The 14680-nt window shown below is 43.4% G+C and overlaps 1 protein-coding gene across 4 annotated transcripts in view; it reads left to right on the top strand.

Moving 5' to 3' along the window:
- Nucleotides 1-14680, top strand: part of EXOC6 (exocyst complex component 6) — a 300123-nt gene that overhangs the window by 78095 nt on the left and 207348 nt on the right. For all 4 annotated transcript variants that reach the window (XM_069753785.1, XM_069753783.1, XM_069753784.1 and 1 more), the window contains exon 2: nt 13393-13564. In XM_069753785.1, coding sequence (XP_069609886.1) covers nt 13393-13564 — 172 coding nt within the window. The remainder of the gene's footprint in view (nt 1-13392; nt 13565-14680) is intronic.

The following is a 14680-nucleotide window of genomic DNA, read 5'->3' as shown; positions in this document are numbered from 1 at the left end:
CTTGTACAGAGAGATGCATTAATTCTATTTATATTATATGTGTACTGCATTGGACAATAGGGGCTATAATCCCAAAAAGTAATATGGGAAACTCCCAATACAATTAAAGAATGCAAATACAAAAAATGGAGTGTATGAACCCCAAGGTGAATGCAAAAAACAATATGGAGACCTAATTAACTAAAACATTGATGTTATTGTGAAAATCAAAAAAGGTAGGTAATTGTAATTAGTCAACATTACATAGAGTAATCTTAAAAATTGTAGCAGGTCAAATGGTGAGGGGACAAAAAATGTGACCACACAGACGGTAAATGTTGTAAGTACTTGGGTACAGTGCCTTGCGAAAGTATTCGGCTCCCTGGAACTTTTCAACCTTTTCCCACATATCATGATTCAAACATAAAGATACTAAATGCAAATTTTTGGTGAAGAATCAACAACAAGTGGAACACAATTGTGAAGTTGAATGAAATTTATTGGTTATTTTAAATTCTTGTGGAAATTCAAAAACTGAAAATTGGGGCGTGCAATATTATTCGGCCCCTTTACTTTCAATGCAGCAAACTCACTCCAGAAGTTCATTGTGGATCTCTGAATGATCCAATGTTGTCCTAAATGTCTAATGATGATAAATATAATCCACCTGTGTGTAATCAAGTCTCCGTATAAATGCACCTGCTCTGTGATAGTCTCAGGGTTCTGTTTGAAGCACTGAGAGCATCACGAAGACCAAGGAACACAACAGGCAGGTCCGTGATACTGTTGTGGAGAAGTTTAAAGCCGGATTTGGATACAAAATGATTTCCAAAACTTTAAACATCCCAAGGAGCACTGTGCAAGCGATCATATTGAAATGGAAGGAGTATCATACCACTGCAAATCTACTGAGACCCGACCATCCCTCTAAACTTTCATCTCAAACAAGGAGAAGACTGATCATAGATGCAGCCAAGAGGCCCATGATCACTCTGGATGAACTGCAGAGATCTACAGCTGAGGTGGGACAGTCTGTCCATAGGACAACAATCAGTCGTACACTGCACAAATCTGGCCTTCATGGAAGAGGGGCAAGAAGAAAGCCATTTCTCAAAGATATCCATAAAACGTGTTGTTTAAAGTTTGCAACAAGCCACCTGGGAGACACAGCAAACATGTGGAAGAAGGTGCTCTGGTCCGATGAAACCAAAATCGAACTTTTTGGCAACAATGCAAACGATATGTTTGGTGTAAAGGCAACACAGCTCATCACCCTGAACACACCATCCCCACTGTTAAACATGGTGGTGGCAGCATCATGGTTTGGGCCTGATTTTCTTCAGCAGGGACAAGGAAGATGGTTAAAATTGATGGGAAGATGGATGGAGCCAAATACAGGACCATTCTTGAAGAAAACCTGTTGGAGTCTGCAAAAGACCTGAGACTGGGATGGAGATTTGTCTTCCAACAAGACAATGATCCCAAACATGAAGCAAAATCTACAATGGAATGGTTCACAAATAAACATATCCAGGTGTTAGAATGGCCAAGTCAGAGCCCAGACCTCAATCCAATCGAGAATCTGTGGAAAGCGCTGAAAACTCCTGTTCACAAACTATGTTCTTCAAACGTCACTGAGCTCGAGCTGTTTGCCAAGGAAGAATGGGCAAGAATTTCAGTCTCTCGATGTACAAAACTGATAGAGACGTACCTCAAGGGACTTGCAGCTGTAATCGCAGCAAAAAGGTGGCGCAATAAAGTATTAAGTTAAAGGGGCCAAATAATATTGCACGCCCCATTTTTCAGTTTTTGAATTTCCACAAAAATGTAAAATAACCAATAAATTTCATTCAACTTCACAATTGTGTTCCACTTGTTGATTCTTCACCAAAAATTTACATTTGGTATCTATGTTTGAAGCATTATGTATGGTATTTATGTTTGAAGCATGATATGTGGGAAAAGGTTGAAAAGTTCCAGGGGGCCGAATACTGTTATGAAGGCAATCCAGTAACACAGTGTGCCAGTAATCAGAGCACATACAGTGATCTGACAATAACCCAAAAACAATAGAACGAGCTCTGAGACGTGGAATCTCTGTAGACCGCAATACCTGAACCTATCCTAAACACAACTAAAGGCAGCTGTGGATTGCGCCTGACACTACCTATGCAACTCGGCACAGCCTGAGGAACTGACTAGCCTGAAGATAGAAATACAAGCCTGACTTGCCTCAGAGAAATACCCCAAAGGAAAAGGCAGCCCCCCACATATAATGACTGTTAGCAAGATGAAAAGACAAAACGTAGGGATGAAATAGATTCAGGAAAGTGAGGCCCGATATTCTAGATAGAGCGAGGATAGCAAAGAGAACTTTGCAGTCTACAAAAAACCCTAAAGCAAAAAACCACGCAAAGGGGGCAAAAAGACCCACCGTGCCGAACTAACGGCACGGCGGTACACCCTTTGCGTCTCAGAGCTTCCAGCAAAAACAAATAGACAAGCTGGACAGAAAAAACAGCAACAAAAGCAAAGAAGCACTTATCTAAGCAGAGCAGCAGGCCACAGGAAAGATCCAGAAGCTCAGATCCAACACTGGAACATTGACAAGGAGCAAGGAAGACAGAATCAGGTGGAGTTAAATAACAAGGCAGCCAACGAGCTCACCAGAACACCTGAGGGAGGAAGCCCAGAAGCTGCAGTACCACTTGTGACCACAGGAGTGAATTCAGCCACAGAATTCACAACAGAATACTTTCGCAAGGCACTGTATTAGTGCTGTAGATGGCTGATACCTAGTAACAATCCAGAGAAAAAAAATTTACCGTATATGATCTCAAAATAGTAATCTAAAATGGCCACTAAATGGCACCCAAATGCAAATGAGAACCAAATGCATGTTATGTATAGGGTCCAGTGACACAATAATAGAGCGGATCAAATAATACCAAGTGTCAATCAAGTCAGATAGTATGGATAATCCGTGAATAAGATAGCAGCAACATTGTGCATAAAGTGTCAAGCGATTACTGATAAAGTGCCCCGTGCCTGAGTGTGCCAGTGGCCCCAACATTAGATAGCGTTCATACAGGCAATGCGGTTTGGTCTAAATAGGTGCAGTTTTATTGCTTTCTTAAAACTCTGAGGAATTAAAAGCCAAAAACCGCCTTCTGGGCACAGATATCACAGAAAAAAACTGTCACTCACGCAGGTGGTGCACGAGATTTGTGAACTCACTGTGCCACAGGGCTAGGCTTACCTAGGAGGAGCGTAGCTAAGCGGCTACCTGGTTTTCAATGGAGTTCCTGATGGTTGAGTCAGGCTTGAGTAGGCCCCCAGGTACCACTCCTAGGCAGTCCCCGCTACTGCGGCTGCTGCTGCTGACCCCAGGAGTCAGGATACCAGACATGAATTGGACTCAGAGTAACTGGCAGGATGGAACTCGGACTCGTTCAGACTATACAGGTTCTGGATCCTCAGGCAGAACAAATACTGAGACGGAATCGCAGACAGGGCTGAATTCAGATACTGGAACAGGCTTCAACAGAATTTACGCTGGTACACTAATCAGAACAGACACTGGTGCTGATTCAGGTACTGCCGATGTGGCTTCAGGGTTCAGGTACTGCCGATGCGGGTTCAGGTACTGCCGATGTGGCTTCAGGGTACAGGTATTGCCGATGTGGCTTCAGGGTTCAGGTACTGCCAAGGTGGCTTCAGGGTTCAGATACCACCAATGTTGGTTCTGGTACTGCCAATGCGGCTTCAGGGTTCAGATACTGCCGATGTGGCTTTAGGGTTCAGGTACTGCCAATGTGGCTTCAGGGTTCAGATACCACCAATGCGGGTTCAGGTACCACTGATGCAGCTTCAGGGTTCAGGTACCGCAGATGCAGCTTCAGGGTTCAGGTACCGCAGATGCAGCTTCAGGGTTCAGGTACCGCTGATGCGGCTTCAGGGTTCAGGTACCGCCGATGCAGCTTAAAGGTTCAGGAACCGCCAGTGCGGTTTCAAGGTTCAGGTACCGCAGGGAGCGGTGTCTGGATTTACGTGCCGCTGTGCGGCTTCAGTCTAAAATGCCACAGGAAGAGAGTCAGGATTCACGTGCCGCCAGTGCGACTTCAGGCTCAGATGCCACAGGGAGCGTTGTCAGGGTTCATGTACCACCAATGCAACTTCAGACTCTCAGGGACAGGCTAGGGACAATACCTCACAGAAAACTACAACAGGTTAGAGTTCAGGATCTGGCCACACAAGGACCAAGGCTTCGGGTTCAGGATAGAGCAGGAAACTCACCACACAGCCAGGACGTTGAGTTTGCCAGAGTCCCTGCATGCAGGAGAAAGAGGGACGGTGCCTGCATGAAAGAGAAAGAGGGATCATGCAGAGACGCCGGCATTAGTGTTACATAAACAGTTAATTTAGCAAGGCACATGTTAGTGCCGACTCACCCGAACAGATTACAGTCATTTCTCCCAAAGCAAACTTCATATGCAGAAGAGGTACGGTCCTTCTAGTCTTGGTATCCCTTTCAGCCCAAGCTCCAATATCTCCCAGTGCCAAACAGAAGTGTTTAACTCTGGGCATAGTTCACACTGAACAGGCTGCGACTTCCACATAGTTCTCTGCAGCTGGAACACACACACTGCTCAGCATTCTTAGCTGACCCATATAGTCTCCATCCAGAGAGAGACACTAGAATGTCTCTTTCCCAGCTATGGCTCACATTTTGGCTGGTCACTCACCAGCAGCACGCTCTACAATGCTCAACATCCAGCAGACTGACACACCTAGTGAACACAGGCCCTGGTTCTTGTAAAAAAAAAAAGAAAAGAAAAAAAAAGAAAAGTTAGTCAGGTGCATATACCGTAATCAAGACCTGCAGACCTAGGACTTAACCCTGTCTTACCTGGCTCTGCTATAGTATATACAGCGGGTGAAATAAGTATTGACCTCATCACCATTTTTTCAAGTAAATGTATTTGTAAATGTGTTATTTACATAAAACTCCCACCAGATGTTGGTAACAACCCTTTCAGTCCACACATACAAAGAAATCAAACAATAGATGTCAATAAATTTAGTTACGTGTAATAATGAGATATTACACAAGGAAAAAGTATTGAACACATGAAGAACGAAAGGTGCAAAAAGCCATAGAAAGTCATGATGCCAGCTGATATCTATCAGTAATTAGAAAGCAGTTCTGTCATATAGTGAAAAATAATATCAGCTGATTCAACTGATGACCTATAAAAAGGTTTCTCATTACGAAGGTGCCTCACAAGAAACATCTCATGATGGGTAAAACCAATGAGTTGTCTCAAGACTTTCACAACCTTATTGTTGTAAAACATACTGATGGCATTGGTTACAGAAGAATTTCTAAACTACTGAAGGTTCCAGTGAGCACTGTTGGGGCCGTAATTCGGAAGTGGAAAGAACATTTTACCATAGACTGGCCATGACCAGGTGCTACCCACATGATTTCAGACAAAGGAGTGAAAAGAATTAATCAAAATAGTTGTCCAAAAGCCAAGGACCACCTGTAGAGAGCTATAGAGAGACCTGGAATCAGTAGGTACTATTGTTTCAAAGAAAACTATAAGTAATGCAATCAACCTCCATTGCCTGTATGCAATCTCACCACACAAGACTGAATTTCTGAACAAAAAACTTGTTCAAGCTCATTTACAGTTTGCTCAACAACACTTAGACAAAGCCTATGAAATACTGGGAGAATATAGTCTAGTCAGATGAGACCAAAATTGAACTCTTTGGATGCCATAATACACAACATGTTTGGAGGCCAAAAGGCACAGCATAGAACCTCAAAAGCACCATACTAACAGTGACGTTTGGAGGTGGGAACATCATGTTGTGGGGCTGTTTTTCAGCATATGGCACTGCAAACGTCATGTACAAGGATGAATGGACAAATGTACCTAAATATTTTTGATAAAAATCTGCTGTCATCTACGAGGATGATGAAGATGAAACGAGGGTGGACATTTCAGCAACACAAAATACACAGCAATGGAAACTTTTGGTTTCAGAGAAAATAAAGCTGCTGGAATGGCCGAGCCAATCATCTGACCTGAATCCAATAGAAAATTTATGGAAGGAACTAAAGCTCAGAGTTCCTAGAAGCTCACGGAAACTTCAGGAAGAGTGTTTGTGTGAAAGAATGAGCCAAAATCACTCCTGAGTAATGCATGATACTAGTTTGAAGCATCTTGAAGCTGTCATCACCAATAAAGGCTTTTGTACAAAGTAGTGTTCAATACTTTTTCCCTGTGTCATTTCTCATTATTACACATAATTAATTTATGGACATCTATTGTTTGATTTCTTTGCCTATGCGGATTGGATGGGTTGTTACCAACATCTGGTGAGAGTTTCATGGCAATAGCACTACTATAAATATGTTTACTTAGCAAGTTGGTAACGTGTGTAATTATCTCACCCGCTAGTTATATCGCCACAGGGCATCGGATACGCATCGAATTTGGACATCTCATTGAGATTTCTATAATCGTTAGAAAACACCATTCTCCATCGGGCTTTGGCACAAGGACAATGGCGCTGGACCAGCCGCTCTTTGACGCTTTGATGATGCTCAGGCTCAACATTCTCCTCACATTCTTCTAAATCATCTTGCGGCAGGCTTCAGGAATTCAGTATGGCTTAGGTTTATCCACACATGTGGTTCCGTCAGAATTTCATGCTCGACACCTTGCGTGCATCCCGGCAACTCTGAAAAAGGTCTTGGTTCTGCTGTAGCAGGTTTCGGCAATGTTGTTTCTGGCTGGTGACTGTGTCTCTGGCAACGTGACATCCTCGACCTTGGCTTCGGGATTTGCCCCCAGGCACATGGCTTCCACCAGGGACTCAGTATCTTGGGCCACTTCAATGTCCACTCTGGCCACTGAATAGTCTTTAGCATCCCAGTCAGTGCAGCGGATGTGAGGGCCACCAAACTCCTGAAGTCTGGCAGTCCAGTCACTTGCAGACCATTCATCTACAGGACAAGCTTGTAGCCCCTCGCTGGGTGGACAGTTCACGCTGCAGGCAGATATGCATAGTATGAACAGTGTTTCAGGCTACAATCCATCTGCTCGGAGGTCAGGGGACAGCGGGCGGCTATATCGCCTGATCCGTGACATTTCCAGCAATATCACCAGCTGGGACCTTCGGTATTACCTCCCCCGCCCCTTTGGATCTTGGATGCTCCACCTCCTTTTGGGCCTCCATCCCCCTGTTAGGACCTCAAGACTGGTGTGGATTGCCTCTCCAAGGAATCCTTGACTCCCTGATACCTTTTGACCAGTCAAACTAGGTCATCAGCATTTCGGGGATCACCCTGGTCAACCCAAGTCTGCATTGGCCTCGGAAGGGGATGCACAAACCGGTCCATTGCCATTCGCTCTCACATCTGCGCAGTGGTAGATAACTCTACCACTGCGATCATTTTTGGACCAAGTGTAGCAGATCAAACCTTTGGGATCGAGTTGGTTTGTCACGGTGATACGCCCAGCGGCGGACCCTTTGTGCCCTAAAAGTTGTTGTCACCTCGAAGCGCGCCAACATTTCAGTTTTATATAACCTTACAAGGCGCCAAGGAATAAGTCCATAGTACTGTTTGTACGAGCCTCCTTTTCATAAAGTTCCCTTTAAAGTAATAAAAAAATTCCCAAGGATGGATAACCCATCTAAAAAATTGTGATATGTTTAACTCTGTGGCTGATTTTTTTTTTTAGTTCCTAGAGGTAACTTTACTTACCAACATTTAGAATGCCAAATTCTGGACGTGTAACCCCTTTTTCACCTCAGCCAATTTCAGTTTTTGCGTTTCTGTCCCCCTCCCCCCCCCCCCCTTCATTCTTTTTAGGACTACAGTATAATTATTAATATTTTTTGTCCATATAGACATACGAGTATTGCTTTTTGCGGGATGAGTTGTACTTTTCAGAGGCACCATTCGATTTACGTATAACAAATGGGAGAGACATTCTAAGTGCAGTGAAATTGCAAAAAAAAAAAAAATTGGGGGGGGGGGGGGGGTGAATTAATTTTACGGCGTACTTAATTTGGTGAAAAGTGACCTAGGTCTGTATTATTACTGGTCATCATGAGTGTCAGGTCAGTACGATACCAAACTTGACCAGTTTTGTTTTTTATTACTTTAGTAGTGAAAAAAAAATGAAAATGTGTTTTTCTTTTAAAAAAACATTTTGTATTGTGCATTTTTCCAGATCCTTAACATTTAAATTCTTCTGTCAAAGCAGCTGTGCGAGGGCTTATTTTTTGCGAGAAAGCCATTGCTGTTATTGATACCATTTTGGGATAGATATGACATTTTGATTGCTTCTTACTGCATTTTTTTTTTGCAGAATTACAGCTATCAAATTTTTTTTTATTTGTTTACATTATTTAATGATCGGGTTAATTAATTTTATATTTTGATAGATTGGATTTTTATAGACATGGCGATGCCACGTGTGAAATTTAAAAAAACCCCAAAACCTTTATTTTTAGTGGGTGGAATTTGAATTTTTTTGTTTTTTAATATGTACATATTTTTTAAAACTTTTTTTTTTTACATTTTTTACTGTATTTGTTAGTTCCCTTATGCACCTGCGGCTGTCAGCGGCAGGTCTTGGCTGTGTGTCAGTCATTATCTGTGGTATGGGGCGGGTTCAGCCTGTGAGCCCGCTCCCGTCTTGCGCTAGGTATGTACGGCGGATGTCGGGAAGGTTAAATGGAACCTGTCAAGTTGAAAATAGTTGAAAAGAGCCTGTTCTGTCTTCATATCTTCATTTTGCAAGTTATTGTACTCGTTTAAGTTAATTAATACATTTTTAATACTTTCACAATTCCCTTTGGATTGTTTTTTCTTGTAGGTGTAACCAATCAGTTGTTAAGTTCTTAATTGTGAGAGGTGGAAAGTGGCAAAACACTAAATAAGATATTCACCTGCAGCCAAGAATATCGCCCACCCCAGCAGTGCAATGTAGCGCAGATGGATATTTTATTGGGTGTTCTGCACGCTTAGAATTAAGAACTTATCAGCTGATTGGTTAGTCTTGTCACCTGATATGCTCTGTTGAATCTGATTGGTCAAAAACCTCACTGAAGTTCCAGTCTTTAGTTTCTAACATATCCATAGGTCCCCATTTACTTTGAGAAAGGCCAAAAAAGGGTACTTTTGGGTGGTGTCCGGGCAGGATACATTAGTATACTTTTTTTTGCTGGGCCAAAAAGTGCACAACAGACTGTGGTAGAGAGGCATGCAGAAAAAAATTGCGTGCTGCACTTTGTATGTTTTTTTTATTGCAATAGGATCCTATTGGGGAACTGATACAGAGATAACTATTTGACGTATAGGTGGAGAAATCCTGCACAATGGACTCGGCAAAACACAAAGTAAGAGGCCTTAGATTTGTAAGTAAGTCAAATGTAATCTTGCAATTCACAGAGTGTCCACCAGGTGGCGCACCATGCATGAACTATGAGCTGTAACTTCTCATCCACAGTCCTGGGATCCCATTTTTTACATACGGTGGATGTCACGAATTTGTGCAGATAATGATTTTCTTATGTATTTTTCTATTTAACGATCAGTGCCCGTAAATGTTGTTTTATGTCTGGTAACTCTACAATATCAGGGATCCGTGAAAGCGTAATATAATATTTTGCACCCACATTTTTTAGGGACAAGTAATTGTAAGAAATGAGTGTATTATTGACCGTCACTTAAATGGGATAGAGCCTCTCCGAGACGCCATAACAAGCGCTGCCACTACACAAAATTGGCCCATCTGATCGTCAGGGAATGGAGGTCCATGTGGTCAGACTCTACGTCCCCTTCTCCATGCGAGTGGCGGTGGTGTATCGTCCTCCCGGCCCCTCTCATCAGTTCCTGGATCACTTTGCCACCTGGCTTCCACACTTTCTCTCCTGTGACACCCCCACCCTTATCATGGGTGATTTCAACATCCCCATTGCCTCTCCCCTCTCCCCATCTGCTTCTCACCTTTTATCTCTATCCTCCTCTTTTGGCCTCTCGCAGCATACTAACTCTCCAACACATGAAGATGGAAACTCCCTTGACTTGGTCTTCTCCCGACTTTGCTCAGTGGATGACTTCACAAACTCCCCTCTCCCGCTCTCTGACCACAACCTTCTTTCATTCTCTATCAAGAACTGCCATCCCGCTCAGGTCACCCCCACTTTCCACACCTATAGAAACATACAGGCCATTAACACCCAGAAACTTATGATGAACTTGCAGTCCTCATTGGCCCCTATTTCCTCCATCTCATGTCCTGATTCTGCATTGAAGCATTACAATGAAACCCTGCAAAGTGCTCTGGATGAAGCTGCTCCTCCTATACATAAAACAACTCGGCACAGACGGCAACAACCGTGGCACACGCTGCAAACACGTTTCCTGCAGCGGTGCTCCAGGTGCGCAGAACGTCTGTGGAGAAAATCTAATCTACCCGAAGATTTCATCCATTATAAGTTCATGCTAAAGACATACAATTCTGCCCTTCACCTCTCCAAACAAACCTACTTCAACACCCTCATCACCTCCCTGTCCAATAACCCTAAACGTCTCTTTGACACGTTCCAGTCCCTACTCAACCCAAGAGAGCAGGCCCCAACCACGGATCTCCGTGCTGACGATCTGGCCAATTACTTCAAAGAAAAAATTGACCACATTCGACAGGAAATCATCTCCCAATCTCTTCATACCATGCACTGTCCTCCCTCCCCCACTGCATCTAGTTCACTCTCTGACTTTGAAGCAGTTACAGAAGAAGAAGTAAGCAGGCTCCTTGCATCTTCTCGCCCGACCACTTGCACCAGTGACCCCATTCCGTCACATCTCCTCCAGTCCCTTTCCCCGGCTATCACCTCTCACCTAACAAAAATATTCAACCTTTCCCTCACTTCCGGTATTTTTCCCTCCTCATTTAAGCATGCCATCATACATCCATTACTTAAAAAACCATCCCTCGATCAAAACTGTGCCGCTAATTATAGACCTGTCTCTAATCTTCCCTTCATCTCTAAACTCCTCGAACGCCTGGTCCACTCCCGTCTTACCCGCTATCTCTCAGATAACTCTCTTCTCGACCCTCTTCAATCTGGCTTCCGCTCTTTACACTCTACTGAAACTGCCCTCATTAAAGTCTCTAATGACCTACTAACAGCTAAATCTAATGGTCACTACTCCATGCTAATTCTCTTGGATCTCTCTGCAGCATTCGATACTGTGGATCATCAGCTCCTCCTCACTATGCTCCGCTCCATCGGCCTCAAGGACACCGTTCTCTCCTGGTTCTCCTCCTATCTCTCTGACCGATCCTTCACTGTATGTTTTGCTGGTTCCTCCTCCTCTCACCTTCCCCTTACTGTTGGGGTTCCTCAAGGATCAGTCCTAGGCCCCCTACTCTTCTCGTTGTATACTGCCCCTATTGGACAAACAATCAGTAGATTTGGTTTCCAGTACCATCTCTATGCTGACGACACCCAATTATACACTTCTGCTCCCGATATCACACCGACCTTTTTAGAAAACACCAGTGATTGTCTTACCGCTGTCTCTAACATCATGTCCTCCCTCTATCTGAAACTAAACCTGTCAAAAACTGAACTCCTCGTGTTCTCTCCCTCTACTAACCTACCTTTGCCTGACATTGCCATCTCCGTGTGCGGTTCCACCATTACTCCAAAGCAACATGCCCGCTGCCTTGGGGTCATCCTTGATTCTGACCTTTCATTCACCCCCTACATCCGATCACTGGCTCGCTCTTCTTACCTGCATCTCAAAAACATTTCTAGAATTCGCCCTTTTCTTAATTTCGACTCTGCAAAAACTCTGACTGTTTCACTTATTCATTCTCGTCTGGACTATTGTAACTCTCTACTAATCGGTCTCCCTCTTGCAAAACTCTCCCCGCTCCAGTCTGTCCTGAATGCTGCAGCCAGGATCATATTCCTCACCAACCGTTACACCGATGCCTCTACCCTGTGCCAGTCATTACACTGGCTACCCATCCACTCCAGAATCCAGTACAAAACTACTACCCTCATCCACAAAGCACTCCATGGCTCAGCACCACCCTACATCTCCTCCCTGGTATCAGTCTACCACCCTACCCGTGCCCTCCGCTCCGCTAATGACCTCAGGTTAGCATCCTCAATAATCAGAACCTCCCACTCCCGTCTCCAAGACTTTACACGTGCTGCGCCGATTCTTTGGAATGCACTACCTAGGTTAATACGATTAATCCCCAATCCCCACAGTTTTAAGCGTGCCCTAAAAACTCATTTGTTCAGACTGGCCTACCGCCTCAATGCATTAACCTAACGATCCCTGTGTGGCCTATTTATAATAAAAAAAAAAAAAAAAAAAAGGTTCCTCGCATCATGTTCTCATACACTTTATGCAGTATTAGCCCTCTGTGTCTGTACTGCTACATACTTAGGCAGGTAACTGGTTCATGCAGCTTTACATGAACACCTGAGCCTTACACTATAGCTGGTCCGAATAACTAAAGCAATTGTTACCATCCACCTCTCGTGTCTCCCCTTTTCCCCATAGTTTGTAAGCTTGCGAGCAGGGCCCTCACTCCTCCTGGTATCTGTTTTGAACTGTATTTCTGTTATGCTGTAATGTCTATTGTCTGTACAAGTCCCCTCTATAATTTGTAAAGCGCTGCGGAATATGTTGGCGCTATATAAATAAAATTATTATTATTATTATTATTATTATTATTAAAAAGTAGCTAATAGCACTGCAAAGCTATGACTGTTTCTCATACATTTCATTACCTTATTATGGTTCCTTCTTTCCCAAACCCTGCCGCAGTGCTGTTTTACATGGCCTGTTCATTGCTTGTTCAGAAGCTGCTTTCCGCTAAGATCTACTCTGGTTACACTCAGAGTACAGGAATTTCCCTGTCGGATTGTGAGACTGCAGATCAGAAAGGCTCAGACAGGGAAAGTCTTGTACTCTGTTTGGTAAGAGAACATGGATCTTTGCTGAGCAGCAGCTGAAAGCAGCTTCTAAAGGAGCACGAACTGGGCTTTAAAACAGCACTGCAGCATAGTGATTGGGAGAGAAGGAGGCAAAATATGGTAATGAAATATTTTACCAACATTCATACGTTTGCAGTGTCTTATAATTATATTTAGGCAATATTAGTAGTCATCACAGAGGTCAATGACCGTTAAAGACGTGCTCAGCCTGCAGCCTCGGCTTATATTTGGCCACTGTCTCCTCACATTCCTATCATTTACCATGGAGGGTATTATACTTGAAGTTACTTTTGCAGCGTTTTTAACTGTTTGTTTTCCCAGCTAAGTAATGACAACCCTGTACATCTTGTGTCTCCACAGCTCTGTGTACGATGACCAGCCAAATGCTCACCAAAGGTTCATGGAAAAGCTTGACACCCGGATTCGAAACCATGACCGTGAAATCGAAAAAATGTGCAATTTCCACCATCAAGGCTTTGTAGATGCCATAAATGAGCTCTTAAAAGTTAGGGCAGATGCTGAGAAGCTGAAGGTAAGGAGTCCTCTCCACTACCCTAAAGGCTTTTTTTGTTTTGCTTATGGTCTTATCTGCAAATTTAACCACTAAAACCAGTATCAGCCGATTTCACCTGTGACACGTGATGTACACATGCAACCATAGCATTATTGCATCATGGCAGTTATCGCCCAGCACATGCGACGAGGTGTATGTGCATTGCCCATGATTATCACATGGACATGAAGGTCTGATAAAAGCTGGATCATAACATTGCTTAATACTTTTGTATTGCAGTTGTCCTCGACAAGTCAGATTTTAAGTTCTCAACTCACATGAGAGCTGTATTGATGGCCAGTTTGGGTATCACCCAGCTTTTCCTGGGGCAGAAAAAACTAGTAGATGTTACCTCTATGGGAAAACGGGCCAGATACATCACTCAGCACAATTAAAGACAGTTAGACCATGCTATAGTTTATAGCAATAGATTTATCTCACTTTAGGGCTGGATTCACAGCTACACTGCTTAGAAGTACTGTATAATGTCCTCCTTGCTTCTGAGCATGTGCAACATAGAGACAGGCGAGCAGGAGCCCCTCACATCTATGAATTGTGTGCGGAAGACAAAACGGCAGCTAGTCTCTTCATACTAGGCAGAAAAGAAGTGTCAGTTAGACTTACGCTGGATATGACTGGTACGTTTGGATGAAATCCTCAATGATGGATCCGTTGAAGGCATTTCGGGGGCAGAGGAGAGGAAGACTGGTCTAGACTAAAAGTGGATATCTAGGGGCAGCTTCCGTCTCAGATTGGAAAGCCGAAACATGCAAGTGTTACATTGGGGAACCTACATGTAATATTCCCGGATATTTGGCTAAGAATCGCACTAATTAAACAGCGAACATTTGCGTGTCAGTTTATTGGCAGCAAATCCTGCAGGACTTAGTGTAAGCAGCTCCAAGCAAATCTCCGGTATAGGTTATGCACTGTTTTTGGACAACTGCAGTCTGAATGAATTGTAAGAAATAGTATTAGGCCGGAAGGAAATGTCCATGTTTCAACCAAATGTAGTTTTCAGATTCAATATTCTGTGCTGATTTGTTTCTTTATAAAAAAAAAAAACACGTTTTCCCAGGGGACTTGATTTAGAAA

Source organism: Ranitomeya imitator, chromosome 2, assembly GCF_032444005.1.
Source record: "Ranitomeya imitator isolate aRanImi1 chromosome 2, aRanImi1.pri, whole genome shotgun sequence".
Taxonomy (NCBI): domain Eukaryota; kingdom Metazoa; phylum Chordata; class Amphibia; order Anura; family Dendrobatidae; genus Ranitomeya; species Ranitomeya imitator.
The sequence above is the reverse complement of the archived record's forward strand: the minus strand, read 5'-3'. Positions and strand labels throughout refer to the sequence as shown.